The sequence below is a fragment of the Talpa occidentalis genome, unplaced genomic scaffold, assembly GCF_014898055.3.
Source record: "Talpa occidentalis isolate TD23 unplaced genomic scaffold, MPIMG_talOcc4v2.1 talOcc4.12, whole genome shotgun sequence".
Taxonomy (NCBI): domain Eukaryota; kingdom Metazoa; phylum Chordata; class Mammalia; order Eulipotyphla; family Talpidae; genus Talpa; species Talpa occidentalis.
The window spans coordinates 55,588,127-55,608,924 of NW_023601212.1; the positions used below are offsets into that span (position 1 = coordinate 55,588,127).

The 20,798-nt window shown below is 45.9% G+C and overlaps 1 protein-coding gene across 1 annotated transcript; it reads right to left on the minus strand.

The window, feature by feature from the left end:
- Nucleotides 1–4,914: 4,914 nt before the first annotated feature.
- On the minus strand, nt 4,915–18,633 carry TOR3A (torsin family 3 member A). The gene is made up of 6 exons (XM_037506392.1): nt 18,375–18,633; nt 17,101–17,214; nt 16,027–16,292; nt 14,035–14,213; nt 7,608–7,732; nt 4,915–7,157 (listed from the first exon to the last, which is right to left on the minus strand). Exons 1-6 carry the CDS (start codon nt 18,631–18,633, stop codon nt 6,907–6,909), a joined length of 1,194 nt encoding a protein of 397 aa, XP_037362289.1. The 3' UTR covers nt 4,915–6,906.
- Nucleotides 18,634–20,798: the final 2,165 nt, after the last annotated feature.

Genomic DNA, 20,798 nt, shown 5'->3' on the forward strand with positions numbered 1-20,798 from the left:
ACCACTGTACATTGAGGTCATTTAATAGTGGAAACCCTGTCCTAGCTGCACTTTGGGATTTAAATTAGAATTTTCTTACAACTTAAATGAAAGTTGGCTAGTAAAATAGTACCCAGTTAATAAACCATGCTGACTTTGCTAAGGCACAGCCCATATTTATTAAAGTAATACCATGGGGATTTTGAATTTAAAGATGCTACATAGTGATTAAGAGTTCAGACCCTAAAGCCTGTCCAGAGGCCCATCATTTAACCTTCCTGAGCCTTAGTTTCCTTATTGGAAAACATGGATAATAATAGTAACTACCTCAGGGTTGTTGTAAGGATTAAATGAGATAATGTTAGTATACTTAGCTGTGTGCCTGGCATATAATGAGCACTCCATAAATGTTTACTACTACTACCACCACCACCACATAGTCCAGTGAGTCTTAGCCAGGGATGTGCAACAAAATCCCCTGGGGTTTAAAAAAAACAAAAAAACAAAAAAAGCAAAAGCCTGATATATTGTCCTTACCCCAGGTCAGAATTGCCAGTGGGGTGGGGGTCACAGCCAGTGTGTTTACCAAGAATCCCAGCACTGTTATTTATAGCTTAAGGAATTGGAAGAGAGAGGATGGTCAATTATTTCTCCGTTATCTATCACAGCAGTTCATTGGTGACAGAGCCAGGGCTCGAGTTTGGGTCTCTTGACTTTCTGATTGTGGGGTCTTTCCACCATTCCTGCTGCCTTGTGAGACACTGTAATGAAAAAAAGTGGCTCAGCTAGACAATCAGTCTGCATGGTGCTGCACTTTCTAAAGCACATGCTTCTGGCACACTCTAACCTCATGGGGCTTGAATGTTGAGTGATGGCAACACTAGAGAAGCAGCACTCAGTAGACTTCAGTAACTTAAATTATATGGGGTCCTTCTCTTGGATAGATCTCCGCAACATCGCAGTCTGCACTTTGTAATAAAGAAATACCAACATAAGTTTTAAGAAACCTAGTCCTACATTCCTTTTTCTTAAAAAAAAAAAAATCCTAAAAACCTTTATTCTGTATTATTTTAATGACTGAGATATAATGTATATGAAAGCACTTTGAGAAAAGTATCCAATGTAATATAATTCTAAGGTTGTATTAATGTCTATTTAGAAGATAAAACAGTTGGTTAGATGCCAGTTGGCATAATCTCTAATCTGTGGGGGACCTGAAGATGCAGATATATAAACAGTCACCTTGGTAATTTATCACATTTATAAATATGAAACTGCTAAATGAATATGTGCAGGTATAGTAAATGTTTTGCTAAATAAAATGGTAGCTCAGTGCTGAATGACTTCAGAAAACTAGGGACCAACCTTCTGGTTTAATTATATAATCTTTTAAAAGTAGCCATGTGTGTTTACTCCAGAACAAAGAAGCTCTTCCAGGGACCTTGGTTCAAGGAGAATGAGGCCCTCTGATCCTTGAACATTTGTCCACTACATGTTCAGCTGCTTTGTATTTGGTGGGAGCTGACTCGTTACCTGTTAATGTTGACAGTGTCTTTTTAAACCTATGTCCTGCTTAGTTTCGTTGGTTGTTTTTTTTTTTGGGGGGGGGGTGTTGGGAGTGTGGGATGGCGGGGACATTAGCCCTGGAAACAGTGCACTTTGGAAATTACTTTTCTAGGATTTCCTACCAGTTACAAATGACTTGACATTCATCTGTGTTTATTTTTTTTTCTAAGAAGAGTAGCTGGTCATAACTCACCTATGAGATTATAAAATACCCAAGAGTAAACTGCATTGGTGGCCACTTGAGAATTGTAGCTATGCTCTGACCTCTTCTATTCCCTTCCACTTTGTTACTGATGTCATCACTGCTATCCATCTGTGCCCCCACAGGAGTTCACATTGGGCTTAGAGGGTTGGCAATGATTTTGTTCTTGATGACTTTGGGGTTTCATCATCTTGCTTGTGTTAACTTGTGCTACTTGGATGTGGGGGTCCATCCCTGGCTCTAAATATCTGTTGTGCCCAGTCCTCTTTATGTAGGTGGGTCTCTGGATATGTTTCCTCTTATGTATGAATAGACCCCAGCTGTCTCTCTGTGTTTGCTTCTATTAAGACTGTAAGCTCATCGTCTATAAATGCCTGCTTCAGTTTAGGATATTTGGGAACAGGAGAGAAAGGGAACGGCAGCTCCAAGGGAGCCTCTAGCTTGCTTACAAAGGCAGCACTAAGGTCCTATGTCACAGCCCAGGGAAGTTGCTGCTAGTCATAGCCCTACTTGCTAGTCAGAGAGGAGAGACCTTGGGCTGGTTCTAAAACTTGTGCACTCTCAACAATCAAGATATTTGTATACATTGGGTAAGAGTCCAGCTTTCCAACTACCAGACTTTAAAAATTCTAATGCAAGGCTTTTGCATTACTTGGCAAACCAGTAGTGCCTGGAATAACAGAATTACTCTCATAGCTGGAACCTTACTGCCATTCCCTGCTCCTGTATTACCAGGGAAGCATGGGTGGGTTTCCGAACTGTGGAGTGGGCTGCACCCTGCTCCAGACCATCCTCCTGGATAACTCTTAACACCAAGCTGATTTTTTATGAGGTTTATACTATCCAAAAGGAAAATTTCTTCTCATCCACCCATCTGGGTATCTATTCTACCCCAGGATAATGTGCTCAGGATCCTAAGGTATCTGTTCTGCCCTGAGACAATATGTGCAAGATAATAGGTCCTTAGTTTCTAGTACTATCTAGATCCTAAAGATAGGAAATGAGGGAAGGCTCCTTCTTGTGATAATTAGGGCAAGATGACCCCATGCTTCCCCCAGGAGAAGTCCTAGGCAGGTCATCACGACTCTAAGCTGACTTAGAGTGGCAGAGAGTGCTCCTAGAAAACTGTCTCTTCCAAGATGGGTTTCATGAGTTTTGCAAAGAAGAACCTTGTGGGTGGGTCTGCTTTTGCATGGTTGCCGAAGTAGATTATAGAACTGGCGTAAATGAACTTTATGGGTAGCAGTGGCTCAAAGCCTGTCAATGAGGGTCCTCACTTCAGATACTCTCCGCCAACGTGGGGTGCTGATTTCAAAGAGGGCTATTTTCTCTATCCCGCTGGTTAAATGGGGGAGGGACACTCTCTTAAGTGTCACTCTCCTTCCCTCCAAGTGCATGCATTTCTTTGCTCCTACTAATAATGAAAAAAATATGAAACTGTTTAACTTTCCTAGAAAATTATATCCTTTTTCTTCCCCATTGCTGAATGACCTGAACCAGTGGCAAAGCCCAGCTTACTCAGCCCGAGGTCACAAATGATATTTGAGTGGATCTTCAAACCTGCAGACCATCTAAGAGAAAAGAGCCTAGCAGTGTCCTCGCATCACACCCTGTTCACGCCCTCTGTCTGTTCTGTGAGTCTTTGTTTATCACTGTGATTGAAAGCAGCAAGTTACTGGATCTTATTTGTCACTCCCAGCTACTGAACTTGTACACACAGGACTTGAGGTCTCAAGTATTCTGGTTCCTAAGAGAATGATTGTGGGCTTTTCAAATGCTAGCAGTCTCTAAGAAAGGGAGTAGAGGGGGGTTTTATGGTTGAAGCTTGCTTAGATTTGCTTCTGAGCCTCAGGATAGGAGTTTTAAATCATGTAAAATTAAGCACCATAAACTTTACTTGCAGAATGGGACTTAAGGTTAATAAAATTTTCACATACATACTTAATTTTCAGCAGTTTTCATACCACAATCACACAGGTATGCCAAACTTACTCTCAAATCAGAAGATAATCCAGGATCCTACGTTGCCCTAGGATCATCCTGGTGAATCTCAAATGCTCCTCTGTCCAGTGCAGAAGTATTGAACCGTATGATGTGAGTGATGAGAATGCCCGTAGACAAAGATGTTCTGGCTGATGAGAGCCAGGAAAAAACCAACCTTCCTGCATTTTGACAAACCATTTTTCATGGTGGGTGTGGTTCATGAATTTCATTATGAGAGAAATTTTCTGAGATCCTAAGAAATCACTTTGATTAGGCTGATTATCCTTCAGAGAAACTAATATTCAGAAACTAGAAAGGACATTGAGGTACTCATCTTACAGTTCTTTAGGGCGTATGTTTGAAAACTGTCAGATCTCAGTCTGTATCTGAGGGTACATGTTAGGTCCACGTTATGTACATATACCGTTGTGCTAAGAAAGGAGGGGAGAAGGTGGGAGAGGAGTAAATCATCTTTCCCTGTGGTGAATAGAAGCTGTGCCCTGGTTGGTGTGTTTGCCATGAACAGGCTGACTGAGCTGTTAAGGCATGTCCTGAATAGATCCCATATTTTCCCTTCTTTGCAATCTGATTCAGTCATGACTATCAGTGGAGAAACCTGTTTTACACACCCTTGGCAAAAAGAAGTTTGAACATTTCATAGTGTTTGACAGAACTCTGTCCTAAAACATGATTCAGATTCTTTTTAAACTTATCAAACTTTTATACCAAAGGTCACGCTTGCAGGTGTGAGCGAGGTGGGTGCAGGGGGTGAGGTCTGGCGGGCCTGGCACTGTGCGCATCACTGAGGGGGCACAGCGAGACAATATGGGACTTAACTGAAAACACATCAATCATGGGTCACACTACCAGTGTTGTCAGGTATCTGTTCTTAATTGTTATTGTAATATATTTTCAGTTGTTTTGTTTTTCTAATTTAATTCTCATCCTGTTGTCTGACTGTGAACTGCTAACAGTGTTAAACTTGATGTAAATAAATGAGGCCCTTGTAAGGGGAATGCTGTCTGCCTGTTGTCTCACAAGGTTTGCCAACTTGTGTTTTAAATAAAGGTTGCAATATTTTATTGGCAAACTAGGTTTGTGAATTGGAGTGTTCCTCCCATAATTTGAACAGACAGAAAATGTAAATAGAATTTTTCTCTGCATAAAATAGATATCTGTATGGTAAAGAAGCTGATTTTAGCAAACATCCTTGGCACATTCTCTAGATGTCTGCTATGGGGGCAAATGCTCATCCTCTGATGGATTACATTTTTGAAAATGGCCAAGGACAACATTTGGAGCCTAACTGGTTCGTAAGGTATGTGTGCGCGTGTGCCTCCATCCAACATAAGGGGACTGGAAAATGAGTAATTCTCTCAAAGTCAATTCTGAGAGGACTAAGTTAAATCTTGTAAAAATGTTTTGAGCCAAAGTAGCATTAATAAGAGTAAGTGTAGAACCTCACAGGAAATAGTCTAGTTCAACTTGGTATTTAATTTAAAAAATCAGTGCTTTTAGAAGTAATGTTTTAATTAGGTGTCAGTGGGATATAATTAGCGGTGCATACGGGACGCCCATCAGAATGGCAGTTAAGCATTGGCTTACGCACCTCAAACTCCCCCTTCAGTCGTCCTCCCTGTTTTTATTTTAGGATATCGTGCTCTTTATAAAAGATGAACTCACTATCCGCTCCACAATCCTTGAGGTAGGTACAGTTATGCTTACTTTTACTACAGGGGAAACCACGGTTAAACTGAGATGAATGGCTTTCCTGTGGTCTTACAGGTAAGTGGCCGAACTATATAGCTTTCCGGGCTGGGCCCTCTGGCTTGAGTGTTCTGCGCTACTGTGTGCTGCTTATCTTGGTTGCTGAGGTTTTAACAGGTTCAAACCCTGTATTTATGACATTGAACATGGCTGGCCAATGCTAAAAGGATGTCAGCTATTTTGTGACTGAGACCTAACGGTATGGAAGGCGCCTTTTAAGGTGTACATAGAGTTTAGAGTTGGGTGTCTAATCTGCATATTCTTCCCAAGATGTTGAGCCGGAGGCAGTTAGCCAGCAGCTATATAGCTCGCCCCATTTTTCTGTGCAGTTGGGCCAGGTTTACTTTTATCTCATGAGTGATATAAAACTAAGTTCCATTAATTCGAGTGTTTTGAGCAGGTATTCCTAGTCTTGTGACAGTTATTTGAGTAAATGAGAGCAATAAACTGTTAAATGGTAGAGAGTGTTCTATCTCACCAGGGCTAAAGGTGATGACAAATCTAAAAAGATCCATGTGTTAGTCCAGAAAAAGGACACAATGAGCACCCTCTGTGTACATGTTTACACAGGGCCTTTCAGTTCTCAAAAATGGATGTTTTTCTCTATCTAGCTGAAGCATGGAGCACAGGAGTGCAGTTTTCATTTAGAAGAGCAATGTGCTGTGGAAGCCTCATCAGTTAGGTGGAAATAACCTAGCTCAACTAATGTGGTCCCAAAAGGAAACTCATTTTACCCTGTCAGCACCAGTAAACACCCCCATCCCCACCAGTAACTGGCATTTCGAATGTTGCGGAGTGAGCACAATTACTAGGTCTCAATAAGAAAGTAAACTAAGGGATTTAGAAAAATACAAAATTTTAATCTGTACGTATAAGTGTCATGTCTTCCAGGCCCTTATATCTGCAGAAGAGTAACAGCCTACACACTACCATGATTATCTTAAGAATTCTTCCTCTGTGCACTTTTTACTTTTGCTTGAGATTCTGCTGATCCTCTGCTCACAGAAACTGCTTGGCTTCCCTCTGGGACCAACTTAAAAGCTAACCCACGGCCTGCACACCCACAGTGTACCCCCTGTGCTGGTAAGCAGAACTTTAATCCTTCCTTCTCTGTCTGTCACTTAAGATCCAGCAGTTTCAGGCCCGACATCCTAGTCCAGGCATCTGCAGATAGGAGCTGAGGTGTGAATAAGCCCTTGCAGTTTGTCTCCCATAGGGCTTTCTCTACTCACCTGGCCCACATTTTAAGGCACTATGTGATCTTAAGAGTTGGATCTATTTCTGATTTAAAGCCTGCCTTTTTCATGCCACTTGTGTGTTAGTGACTGCTGGATGCCAGCGTCATTCTCCCATCCCTTATGGTCCTGTTCCTGGAAAGAAGGCAGCTTCAGAAAGTCTTTGTCCACCCCTCAAGGTAAGAAATAATTAATTCTCTGAGAGATAGACTTGCATCCCTGAGAAGAGAAGAGTTTCTCTTTCTTGGGGACATAGATCATCATCTTGGCAATTTCATCGAGTGCCTCTTCTGTGTATAGAAGCTCCTGGCTCAGGAAAGCATCGCGTGCACACAGCCTCACATGGCGGTATTCCAGTGGCAGGAAGGGGACGAAGAAGTCAATCAGGTTTTCCTTCACAATACAGCTGTGGCCAAAGCCACTGTCTGAAATCAAAACCCAGAATTACGTGGCGTCTAACCTGGGGTTGAACCTAACCCTAAAGCCTTGTCAAGGTTTTATGTCAGATCAACTCCAGAAGTCTCTGTCAAGAAGTATCGAGTTGTCTTTCATGAAAAGAATGTCCGGGTTAACTAGATATGCATGCTGGTTAACTAGGTAGTCACGGGACTACCTACCTGACGGTTTCCTTTGATGGCAGAACCCTACCTATGACTGGAGGCTGACCCATTGACGTTCTCATGGGGGAAACCACTATGCTCTTTCAAAAAGCATTTTTCAGAAAAGGAGTTCAGCTTGTTTTCTTGTGCCTACCTGGAGTGACAGATGAGTTCATGGTGTGTCCTCAGTGCTCTGCCCACCCCATAACTAAACAAGCCTGTCACCCCATGGCTCTTACCAGAGTCTTATTTTCTGTGTGGTTAGGAGTCAATTACCTGTGGACTCCATGATCTCAGTCTGGAGGTGGGGCTCTAAATATTCAATAGTAATTGCTTCTCGGGACCATCCAGCCTTAAGTAGATTAAGGACCACCTCAGTGATGACTTTGCCTCCAAGGTTACTGAAAAGAGACAATTGCTTGTTAACAGATTTCTGTATTTAGTTTCTAAGTGGGTAACTTCATTATTTAAGTCACTGTATTGAAGACTGGACAAAAGTTGGAGGTTGAGGGACCTGGGTTTTCCCTCCCCCAGGAGATTTTCTAACACCCAGAGATTTGTACAAGAAAGACATTATCTTGCTTTACCACCTACCCTCTATCTAGCTCCCTGTTGACCAACACTGAGACTGCTGGGAGCACAAAGATGTATGATGCAGCTCTTCCCCTTGACTTCAGTGTAGAATAAGAGGCATGTGTGTATGCAATTCTAGGGCAACGTGGCAAATGCTAATGGCAGGAACAAGGCCCAAGGAGAAGGCTTCAGAGGGAAAATGAAGCTTCTGAGTAAATGCAGACAGTGTAATCATCAGACATGAGGCAGGGAAGATAGGCCACAGCTCGTGTGAGAAAATCTTAGAACATCTCACGGATTTTTAGGTTGTGGAGAATCACTGAAGGGTTTTGAATTTAGGAAGTAAGCCTGATCAGGTCACCCTTCACCTATAAGATCATTCTAGAGCTGCAGAGATTGGATTGAAGAGTCATGGCATAGCTGCAGAAAGCTAGTCAGGGAGCCCTCTGCAATAGTTCATGTGTTGAGGTGATGGAGAGGATTTAAGAATTAGTTAGGAGGACGGTAATATAAATTGACAAGAGTAGGTGGCTTACAAGAAAATGTTGAAAGGAGCTCTTTTATCTGAATGGAAAAAAAAAATGAGCAAGGCAATTAATAGATAGAACCATCAAGAAACACCCTAAATATAAATGGATTGAACTCAACAACCAAAAGTTAGAGTGGCCAGATGGGTTAAAAAACAAAACCCAACTATATTTTGCTTAATCACATAAGCTGTAAAAACAGACTTAAAGCGGTAAAGTACTCCAAGCCAACAGAAAATTTAAAAAGGCAGAAACCACTACACTTATATAAGACAGACTTCTAGGCAAAGCAGGTAATGTGACAAAGGTGGACACTACTTAGTGACAAAAGGATCAGTACAACAGGAAGATGACAGTAAGTGAACAGGCCTAAAGGGACACTAGACAGCAAGCAATAATAGGGGACTTTGACACTCCACTTAGAGCAATGGGCAAATCATCTAGAAACAAACAAAAGGGCCATGAACAATGAGTTAGATGAGATGGAGTTGACATTCACAGAGCAGTCTACTCAAAAGCAACAGAATACACTTTTTTTTTCAAGTGTACGTGGATCATTCCCAAGGATAGACTATACTGTGGGACAAAAAAAAATGAGTCAATTTATGAGAATTGAACACATCTTTTGGGCATGAAATTAGAAATGAATCAAAAGGGGGGAGGGAAAACCAAAAATTTGTGGAGAATAAACAATATGCTACCGAACAACTCTTAAGTCAATAAGGACGTGCAAGGAAGGCAGAATGTATGGCTGGCAGGAAAGATAGTATAAAGGCAGCAGGATGGAGACAAACATACATCCATCCACTCTGCCTTCCAGCTATACGTCCTGCAATCCTGACTGCCATCTTGCCTTCCTGGCATCCCGCCATTCCCCATCCATCCACCCACCTAACCTAATACCTACCATCAAACATCCATCTTGCCTGCCATCCTACCTGCATCATGCCATCCAGCCACACTGCCACCCATTCTGCAGTCCTATCATCCATCACTTCCTGCTATCCTGGATTCCATCTTGCCATCCCTCTCTCCTTGTTCCCCCTCCCTTCATCAATCAAAACCTGCAATCTTACAATCTATCCTGCCATCCGACCATCCATGGATTGATGGCAGGATTATTGGATGGCAGATAGGCAAGATGGATATTTGGATGGACGGATGGCACGAAGACCGTCTATTCATCCTGCTATCCTTCACTCCTGCTCAGAGTTCCCCTAACACCTGCACACAGGAAAGCAGTTTCCAAGATGCTGCTGCTGCCCTCCCTACACCCCCGCCCCTTCCATGGTGCAGGAGGGTCCACAGGCAGGTCATCTGTGTGCACAAGAGTGACCACAATTGCATCAGCTGAGGCAGGTCCTAAGAGGGTCCTAAGAGCCAAGGGATTTCCCTACCTGCGCTCTCCACAGGAGGCAAAGGCATGTCTTCATAGACATGCTGGGTGGGGTTGGAGGTAGGCCAGTGGTGTTCACTCACCAGACACTTAGGAGCAGAAGCTTAGTCTGTGTATAACACTAGCGCATATCAGGTGTTAAATATTTATTGAATAAATGGGCATCTCTGTACATGTGTTTACATGATCTCTACCTCCCATCTGAATTTCTCTTATGCTTCATCCTCTAGTCAGTTTCTCTCTTCCTCATGTAAAAGGCTTTTATCTCACCAGCCAAGACAAAACCTAGGCCTGTTCTCTAAGTGCACGCAAGCCCCCCCCCCCCCCCCCCCCCCAGTATTCAGCAACTGCAACCTGGTTCCAACATCCATCTTTAGACCAGTTTTACCTTCCCAGAGCATCTCCGTTCCTTTCCATATCCTCCCAGCCCCCCTCCTGACTGGAAGGTCTGAAGGTGCCTCTAGGACAACACCTGTAATCTCACTAGCTCTTGGCCCTGAGACCCCTGAGGAAGGAGACTTGACAGCCACTCTGATAACAAACCCTACCCTATTTGTCTTTCCTAAAGAATATAAACTTAGGGGGCCTCCCTGGTGGCACAAGGGGTTAAGCACCGCACTATGAAGCAATCTGCAGCCTCTGCAGCATGAATTCGATCCCCAGGTGCCCAAGGAGCAACCCACATGGTGTAGCAGACCTCTCCTGCCTCGCCCACTGCTCCCCACTCTGTCTCTGGTGAATCCTCTCACCCCGCCCCCCACACCTCTGGCCTGTACCCCAGTTCTTGTAAGCATAAATAAATCTTTAAAAACATTAAAAAAAAGAATATAAACTTGACACAATCATTAGTTTCTTGTACCAGAAAACTGACGTCACCTTTAGCAGTTAACGCACATTTACAAACACTTTCTGCGTACTGGTATATAAGAACTATGATTCCACATTTTCATATAGCGCTTTTAAAATTTCAAAGCCCTTTCTATCCTTTTCCTGACAACAGCCCAAAGAGCACAGGTGTTAAAATGACCCCCGTCACTTTATACCTTCAATGAGAAGAGGCGACAGCTTGGAGCTCCGTGTTCCTGTCCTGCCCTGAGATCCCATTCCTAATAAAGCCTTCTACATTTGGTGCTGTTAAAGTTGGTTTTGTGCTGCCCCTGTGGGCTCCAGATTCCTTCAACCAAGATTAGAAAGACTCGAAGTGGCCCCTATCCCACTGCACACTGTATTCCCTGCTTCAGCAGCTGCTTCCACACTTCTGCCTCCACACAGCAAAGGCACTGTCAGCCTGGCCCAGCGCTCCCTACAGTTGCACTTAGGCCTTTTGTCACCACTGGCTCTCGCAGGCCACACCAGAGTCACTGGAACAAGAGGCCACTTCCTTGTTGCTGAAGCCTGTGTGGCCTGTGTCCCCAGGCAGTGGAGGCCAGCAGGGTGGCTCGTCCCTGGATCCTGCCTCCACTGTCTACCTGCCAGTGACCACGTGGCCTCGGTCAGCCACAAAGGCCAGGTCACTGGGGGAAAAGGCAGGGCTGGAGGGGACAAAGTTGCTGACAGCAGGTTAATGACCAAAAAGTTTGCCTAGAGATAATAGGGACACCTGGCTCATATGAGGAAATCCTGGTACCTGGACGGGGAAGGTGTTCTGATCTGAAAGCCAGGTGGGAAAGTCAATGCAGGCACCACTCCAGGCACTGCCCAAGATCCATGAGGCCTAAGTTTGGGGAAGATTGGCCATGGTCATGAGGCAAAAGCTACCTCAGGCCTGGGAAAAGGAGAGGGAGGAAGCTATATGCAAAGTCAAAGATTCCTGCAAGATAGCCCATGAGTTAGTGAGCCTGGGCCTCTGGACTGCCTCAGAAATAGTGCCAAATAATATAGAACCCAGGGGGAAGAACGGCAAGAATTTATTGCCCTCGTCTCATGAATTTGAGCACTCAAATTCTATCAGAAAATCTTTCAGCTTTCCTTTTAAAATCATCACGGGAGGGCGCCCTGCCCTCTTTTGCAGCACATTGTAGAGTCCCCTACACCTTACTTACAGACCAGGAAAGGCTAGAGAACCTAGATATAAACCCACACATAAATGGCCAATGAGTTTATGATAAAGGAGCTATGAATATACAGTGGGGAAAGGCAAGTGTCTTCAATAAACGGTGCTGGAAAAAAGACAACCACATGCAAAAGAATGGAGCTGGGCCACTATATAATGCCATACACAAAAACTAACTCAAAACAGATTGAAGGCCTCAACAGAAAACTGATGCCATAAAACTAGAAGAAAAAACAAGTGGTAAGCCCCTTGACATAGATCTTGGCAGTGATTTTTTGGATTTGACACTGAAAGCAAAGTGACAAAAGCAATAATGAACAAGCAGAATCATAACAAACTAAAACTGCACAGCAAAGAGAACTATCCACAAAATGAAAATACAAACTATCGAATGGGGTTAATATCCAAAAAATACAAAGAATTCCTACAACTCAATATGAAATTCAATTCACATTACATTAAGTAAACAAGTGAACTAAGTTAGAAAAAAGCAAACACCATATGATCTTACTTATATGTGGAGTCTTTAAAAAAACAACAAAAAACCCAGAAGCCATGTGCATCCCTGTAGAGAGCAGAGGATCTGAATAGACATTTTTCTAAAGGAGGCATGCAGATGGCGAACAAGTACATGAAAGGTACTTGACATAACTAATTGTCAGGAAAATACAAATCAAAATGACAATGAAATATCATCTTACACCTGCTAGAAAGTTAGAAAAACAAGAGATAACAAGTGTTGGCAAGGAGATGGAGAAAAGGGAATTTGCACTTATACGCACTGTTGGTGTGAATGGAAATTGATGCAGCCACTATGGAAAACAATATGGAGGTTCCTCAAAGAATTAAAAAGAATTCCCACAGGACCCACAAAAACACTAAAAAAGATCTACACCTGCATGTTCATTGCAGCATTATGGAAAGATATGAAGTAACCTCAGATATGAAGATAACTTAAATATCCGCTGATGAATGACTGGATAAAGAAATCGCAGAGTGTGTATACATATATAGACACACAGAAGAATATTATGTACAAGGCCTCCCTGGTGGTGCAAGGGGTTAAGCACAGTGCGGTGAAGCTATCTCCAGTCTCTGCAGCGTGAGTTCGATCCCTGGCCAGGGAGGTGACCCACATGGCACAGCAGACCTCCTGTCTCGCCCGCTGCTCCCCTCAGCAGTGTGTTTCAGTCAGTCTGCCTGTTCTGCTCCCCACTCTGTCTCTGGTGAATCCTCTCACGCCCCATACCTCTGGCCTGTACCCCAGTTCTTGTATGCAGAAATAAATCTTTTAAAAAAATTATATATACATACAAAGGAAATATTCATCTCTAAAAGAAGGAAACCTTGCCATTTGTGAAGGTGGATGGACCATGAGGACATTACATTAAGTGAACAAGTGAACTAAGAAAAAAGCAAACACCATATTATATGTGGAGCCTTAAAATAAAAACAAAAAAACAAACCCCCAGAAGCCATGCTCGTACATACAGAGAACAGACAGAGGTTGCCGGAGGTGTGAGGTGGGCAAAATGAGTGAAGGGAGTTAGAAGGTACAAACCTCCCAGTATAAAATAAATCCAAGGGATGTAAAGTGAGTGGATTTTAAAAGTTCTTATCACAAGAAAAACCATTTTGCAACTATGTACGGTGACACGTGTTACCTACTTAACATTTAGCAACTAGACAAATATGTTTTACATCTGAAACATGACAGCAATGCAATTGAAAAGACCATGAATGCCTTTCTAAGATGGGGGCGGGGGACAGCAGTGTAGGAGTGGTGCCTCCCTGAGGAGGCCAAGCCTGAGCGAGCCTCACAATCTAGAGAATCACCTGCGTGGGGGAAGCTGAATGAGGGGCAGCTGGTGCTGGAGCAGGTGACCTGGCCTGCGCTGTGAGTGGTGGGGCAGTCCTGCAGAAGTACCTTGGTAGAATCAGGGCAGCAGGAGAGAGGCCTAAGGGTACGGCTTTTTTTTTTATTGATTTCACATGTAGCTTAGGACAGTGTGGAAGCTCCACTGCCCACTAACATCCCAGGGAACAGCTCCTAAACCTGGCACATACAGCACCTGGTCAGAGGGTTCTAACGCTGCCCCCACTCCCTCCCTCCCCCTCCCCCCCAGCCCTTCTGACTAGTTCTTCAGTCCTCACCTGAGAAAAAGAAAGATGGTTCTTGGGGTCTTGGCCCTGTGTGCCTCCGGCTCTCGGCGTTCCAGGTATGGCCAGAGGGCCTCCAGCAGTCCGGGGTGCAGTTTCTCGGCTTCATCAAAAATGAACAGGGTCTGGTGGCAGCGCTCCTGCGTCTTCCTGATCTGGTCTGTCAGCTTCTCCTGCACAGGATACAGGGAGATGCTGGGACCAATTGGTGGTGGCACACTCCCTCCCTCCAGGGCCAGGACAAATGAGGCACTGACTTCCCCAGGGATTTAGCAACAGATTGGCTGGGGCTGGGCTCCACCCTAGAACGACCAATCCAAAAGCTCCTCAGAGGCATGCGTGGCCAAGTTTCCCAGCTGATTGTTGTGTACCCTCAGGTTTGAAAACCAAACAGGTGGGGCGAGTCTAGGCAGGAGCGGGCCTGCCTACCCTTGGGAATAAGCCCAGGTCCCAGTCTTCCTCCTCCCCCTCCAGGATGAGGTCCCCTCTCGGAACTAACCATTGATTCATCCTCCCCAAGGCGTAGGACAGTCAGGCGCTAATATCAGGGTGACAGGCAGAGAGAGGCTCAAGTACCCCAAGGCAGCCAGTGCCCAGTCCTGAAATCCAGGCTGGGCTGAGATCTTAGGAGAGAAGCCTCAGGAAGACCTATGTGGGATGCAGTCAACTCACAGCTGGGGTTCTCCACCCCAGCTAAGAGAACAAGCTTTCATTTGAAAAGATGCAGCTTTGCAAGGTTCACTAGGCAGGACCAGCTCCTGCCCCAGGCAGGGCCGGTACTCCCTGGCCACCTCTAGCTTCCCTGGCCTCTAACTTCAGCTCCTGTCACCCAAGTGTGTGTGTGCAAGGCTGTGCAGTCAGTTTTCACATGGGGAGGCAGACCTCCACAATAGTTTTGCCGCAGTCCAAGCCAGCTAGTTCTTTCTGGAAGATTCCAGCTGACCAGCCACTTGCTCTTAGGAAACTGGCCTTCCCCCTGCCCTCCAAGGCCATTTCCAGGTGACACAGACAGTCTCTGTCCTCCAGCTAACATAATATTCCCAGGTTAACACACTCCAAATATATTTGGAACTGAAAGGCAAAGACAGACACATTGCCATCTGCAGTGGATTTTGGTCATCTGGCTGGTTTCCGATACTACCGGTCTGAATAGAAGGGCCCCAAATATCAGAGTGGCAAAGATAATTTGTCCACCCATTTGGCATATAATGAGCAGTTTGGGGAAGGCGCGAAAAACCACTTATATCTGTCCATTAAACAACAATAACAACAATGAAAAAAAAATAGAGGGAAGACTAAGGAAGTACACCGAAGTGCTAACTATGGTGTGTCTCTTTGGGGAGATTTTGATAAAGTTTCTGTTTCTGGGCCTCCCTGGTGGCTCAAAGGGTTAAGACACAGCACTATGAAGCTACCCGCAGCCACTGTAGCATGAGTTCGATCCCCAGTCAGGGAGGTGGCCCACAGGGCACAGCAAACCTCTCCTGTCGCGCCCACTGCTCCCCTGAGCAGTGTATTTCAGTTGATCTTCCTGTTCTGTTCTGCACTCTCTCTGGTGATTCCTCTCACCCTCCACACATCTGGCCTGTATCCCAGTTCTGTATGCATAAAATATATCTTAAAAAAAAAAAAAAGCTTTTCTCTCTGCTCCACATTTCCTGTGACATTTCCACTACTTCCCTAACAGCTAAATGAATAATACTTGGAATCTCTGTTTAAGCTCAGTGTCTGGCTGGTATGTACACAGAGCTTGGGACATAGGCTTTTCTCCACAGGCCCAGTGCCTCATCTGTGTGTACGAGATATCTCTCTAGGTTACAGGTTCTGTCCCAAAGGCCATCTGCTCCGCCTCCCTATCCCCAAGGTTTCTCCAGCACCTACCTCCTTATAAGGAAGGGCTGGCTTCAGGGCCTCCTTTACAGCAGAGGCCTCCTCCTTGGGTTATTAAGGCCTCATTCCTGCCCCAGGCCCACTGGCAGGACTCACCTTGTACATGTCCACATATTTGGGGTGAGGAAAGTGGAGTGTAGCAATAAACACTTGGACACAGTCACTGTTCAGCCCATCCCGGTACAGGCTCTCTGCCAGCAGCCTTGCCACGAAGTTCTTGCCTGTGCCAGACCAACCATGGAATGAAAGCACCAGGGCTTTGTCTGGCCGGGGCAGCTCTAAGTAGCTTCTCACAGTTCTCAGGACCAGCTCCCCAGCCAGATGCTGGCCATGCAGTCGCTCCTTCAGATCTGCCTCGAGACCTGTGAGCAAGAAAGAGGCCACTCAGGCTCAGTGCCCACCTCTGCCTTGCTCTGACGTGGGATCGTTTATTCATCCTGTTTGGCCTCAGATCAAGAAAACCACAGGGCAGAACTTGAAACGGCTGGGATTCAAGGGCTAGTTTCTGAAGTTTGGGAAATCAAGATTGAATTTAGGGAGAGAATGGACCCTCTCTTTCTGCATGGTCTGATGACATCCCAGAATGGTTGGTAGAGTTCTATTTGAAGGAGGAACCCAATTTCCCACGCCCATGAGGTTGTTCCCACCCTGGAGTTTCAGGACCCCTAAATATTTTATGGAGATATTTATTCATTTAAATTCATCCTATTTAGGGGCTTCCCTGATGGCACAGGGGTTAAAGACACAGCGTTATCAAGCTGTCCCTAGCCACCGCAGCACGAGTTTGATCCTGGCCAACCAGGGAGCTACCCACATGGCGCAGCAGACCTCTCCTGTTTACGCTGCTGCTCCCCGAAGCAGTGTATTTCGGTCAGTCTGCCTGTTCTGCTCCTCACTCTGTCTCTGGCGAATCCTCAGCCCCGCACCTCTGGCCTATACCCCAGTTCTTGTATGCATAAATAAGTCTTTTAATAAATAAATAAATACATCCTGTTTAGTCTGCTAGTCTGCTCAGAGCCTTTGCTAGGCCTGACTTCCTTCTCATCTCAGCCAGTGGGTTGCAGTGTTTGGTGACCCAGCTATTGGAGCAATGGTGGAGTTGAGTAGTGAGTACTACCAGGAAGTCCCCTCCCCACAGATCCAGCCCCTTAGGGCCATACAAGGTCCAACCTGAGAAGTTGTTGGAGATCCTGCAGTCCCCACTGTCACAGCAGTCCCGGAAGGTGCAGTACCATGTGGTCAGGATATCAAGGTACTGCTGGCCCAACAGAGGAAGGCTCCAGCCTGCAAAAGGAGAGCTGTGAGTATGGGGCACTCCAGGAAGTACCTCCCTGAAGAACTCGTGTTGCCCAATTGATGTGACCGAGGAGTGTTCTTCCCATCCTTTGCTCTCCCTCAGAGCCCACTGCACACACTTCACTCCTGGGTCATCCCTGCACCTTCTCAGGGCATGGGCAGGAGTGGGCACCTCCGGATTTTGAGGAAATAGATGGCACTGAGATGCAGTGCCAACAAAGTCTCAATCAGTCGAATAAATATGCCCATAACAATGTATGCTAGAAGTGTGGGATTCCCAGACCCCTCCTGCAAAAAGTTTGCACCTAGTAGGGGCACACACAGTAGCAGGCAGTGATCATTCTGTCTGATTGTTTTGGATTCTAAAATCATCTGATCACAGTCAGCTCCAAGTGCCTGGAGTCGACAGGAATTTTGACAAAATTTGACAAAATTCCTTTGTCAAATGTCAGTTTGAATATACCCAGCCTTAGCAAAAAAAAAAACAAAAACCATTTACTGGAATTTAGAAATCTTTAGACTTAAGTGAACAATGTGTATAGCACCAATATAGATGCTTATTATGGATCACTACCACTGGACCCAGAATTATCTACAGGGACAGGAAGGAACTCGGAGATCATGTGGTCGATGACAGTGATGTGACAAAACCTGCCACACAATTTGTCAGTGACAGAGCCAGAACCAGAACTCAGCTCCGAAAGAAAAAAAAAAAAAACCACAAAAACCAAGTCCAGAGTGAGGCTGCCAGTCCCGACTCCGCTTCCACCAGAGGCACTGTAGAGGGCGCCTGGGGGCGTCCACCTGGGACATTCCTTAGAGTCGTCCAGAAGGGGAGGGAGGGCAGTTCCTAGGCTGGGAGACGGCCCAGTGAATGCAGCTCCTGGGAGTCAGAACCCGCGAGGTGGGAACCAGCGCGACCTGTCCGTGGGCAGGGGACGCAGGGGCGCTCGGGTGCCCAGGCCCCAGAGGCCGTCCCAGCACACGGCAGGGCCAGAGCAGAGTGAACAGGAAAGCTGGTGGCTCAGGCACCAGACCGAGGCCTAGATCACGACGCCCAGCAGGAGAGGAGCCGTCACCCCGGGGCCCCAACTCCCCCTGCCGGTGCACCTGCCCCCTCCGAGCTGTGGCCGGCGATCAGGTCTTACCCTTCGATTGTGCAGTGGCTGCCGCGTCCTCCTCACGCTCCCTCAGCCACAGGCGGCTGCTAAAGAGCGTCCAGTACCGCCTGGAGAGGGCAGCGGCCTCCCGCAGCTGCTCCCGTAGGCCCTGGACGCCGGGCCAGGCTCGGCCCGAGCCCGCCTCTTCGGCGCCTGCGCCCGGCCTGTCCGCGCCGAGCTGCCCCGACGCGCGCGCGAGCAGCAGCGGGAAGCAGAGCCAGAGCAGGCGGCGCGGGCCGCGGAGCATGGCGCGCGGGTCCCGTCGTCGCGCCTCGCCCGCAATTTAAGTCCCGCGGGCGGTGCAGGTTCTTCCGACCGGTGGGTGGGGACTGGCGTTGCCAAGGGAACCGCAGTTGGGTGGGGCGAACACGTGACCCAGAGCGAGCCGGGCCCGCAGGAACCAAAACCGTCTGCTGACCAGAGGGTATCCGCGGCCTTCGTAGGCACCGCCCACCCACGGGGCTGGCTCCTAGGAAAGTCTATTTTGGGGTGAATGTGGTTACAGAGGTGAAGCCAGGCCTTGAAATGCCACTGTCACTCTACTGCTCTGATGGCACCCATTTGTGCCCTGCAGACCAGCTTCCTGCCAACCTGTTAGATGAAACCAGGACAACCACCTCGCCCAAATCACGGAACTGAGCGGCGCCCTGGGTCTGAGATGCAGGGGCGTGGTTTCTGTAGGGAAATAAAACCCCAGCAAAGAACAGCTGTTCTCCTGTCGCGAGTGCACCAAAGCAAGAGGAAGCTGGGATTTGGAAACCCTGGAGTCATGAGAAAAGATGAGTCCTCTGGTCAATATCCTATTTCATGAAAAGCTTGGGCTGAATCGTTTGCCCTTTCTTGGCTGAATTTGCAGCTTTCAAGTGCAGATGAACTATGAGCGTCAGACACCCCTAGTGAAAGACTTGAATCTCTTGGGAGTTTCTTTCTCTTTAACATAAACATGGAACAAGCTTGTTAGATTTCAGAAGAACTTAATGCATTTTTCAAAGTCACCTGAGTTATCGATGCCACAGGCCTCGGGGCTATTTAGTCCTAGGAGGAAACTGGGAGTTGACCAAAGCCATGTACACAGTAGCTCTGAGGTTGGCCTCTCCTGACAGTGAGATGAATGCTAGCGTCATATCTCACAGACGTCACAGGTAACATCCCAGTCTCTCAGCTCACAGACACTGCCAGGTCTGCTCCTTCCTCCAGCTAGATTCGCTCTGGCCTTTCATCCAGAAAGCCAGAACAGTTAAATGCCAGTTCATGGTAACTGGAGAATTAAAAGGAATGTTATATATGTATTTGTCTGAACCTCTCAGATGTTAAAACTGAACCAAAACCTTCCATGGAGCAGTGGCCAGTAGCATATTGCACAGTATTACATGTTGTAAATACAATCAAGCTCATGAAACCCTTCAGAGGGCAGTTAACAAGGGACACCATTGTGCTTATTTGGAAATTGAAAACATCAGCTCCTCCAGACACTGCTTGAGCATGAATGGTGGTCTAGTATAGAACTTTAGGATGGCCCATACAAGTTTCCATGTATGTCATCGGTGGGGTTATTTACCTGTTCCTGTGGTCCTTTACTTACCCATAAAGTGGGCACCTCAAAAGAATACCGGGAAGATGAAGAGCTAATTGTAACATACTGACTTTTGTTATTGTATATGCCCTGGAGACAGCTCTGGAGACAGCTCTAGATGGTCTCCAGGAGGCTTGGATGACTGTATTTATACTAGTGAGGTTTATAGGTAAATCTGTGATAAAAAATTACTAGTATTAACACAAGTTTCTTTTTAAAATCCAAGTTTTAAGAATGTAGAAATAATTCTCTATTTGTAACCTCCGTGTAGGGCTAACTGCTAATTCCTGAAATGCCTTTTTGTGGATTTAGCATTTCATTGTAAACAAAATAGGCAGTTCTTGGACAAACAATTTGATTTTGAGAAAATATTTTTTCCCTAAAAAAGTATAGGTAAACACCATTCAGTCCCACAGAGAAACAATGAATCCACATACCACTTTTAAAACAAACCTCTAGTTTGTTTTAACTGTGGAGATTGCTCAAGCCTAGAGACTGCCAGTTATAACTCTTAGAAGTAAAATCTGATGGATGCTGGGGACATCTATGGGCTATTGTGAAAACTGCAGGCAGCTGGATTCCTCAGCCAGCAAACCCTTCAGTGCTGCTACTCAAGTGTGGTTCAAGGACCAGTGACATTGGTATCATCCAGGAGCTTTTTAGAAATGTACTCTTACGTCCCAAACTTAACCAAAATCTGCAAGGTCTTTGTAAGCGAAAAACGGGCCCACAACACCTTTACTGAGATCATCTGAATAGGACCTAATTTTGCAAAAGCATCTCCCAACCCTGCTGAAGGCAGTCAGAGCACTTCTGCTTTCAACACAGTCTGAGTAAAA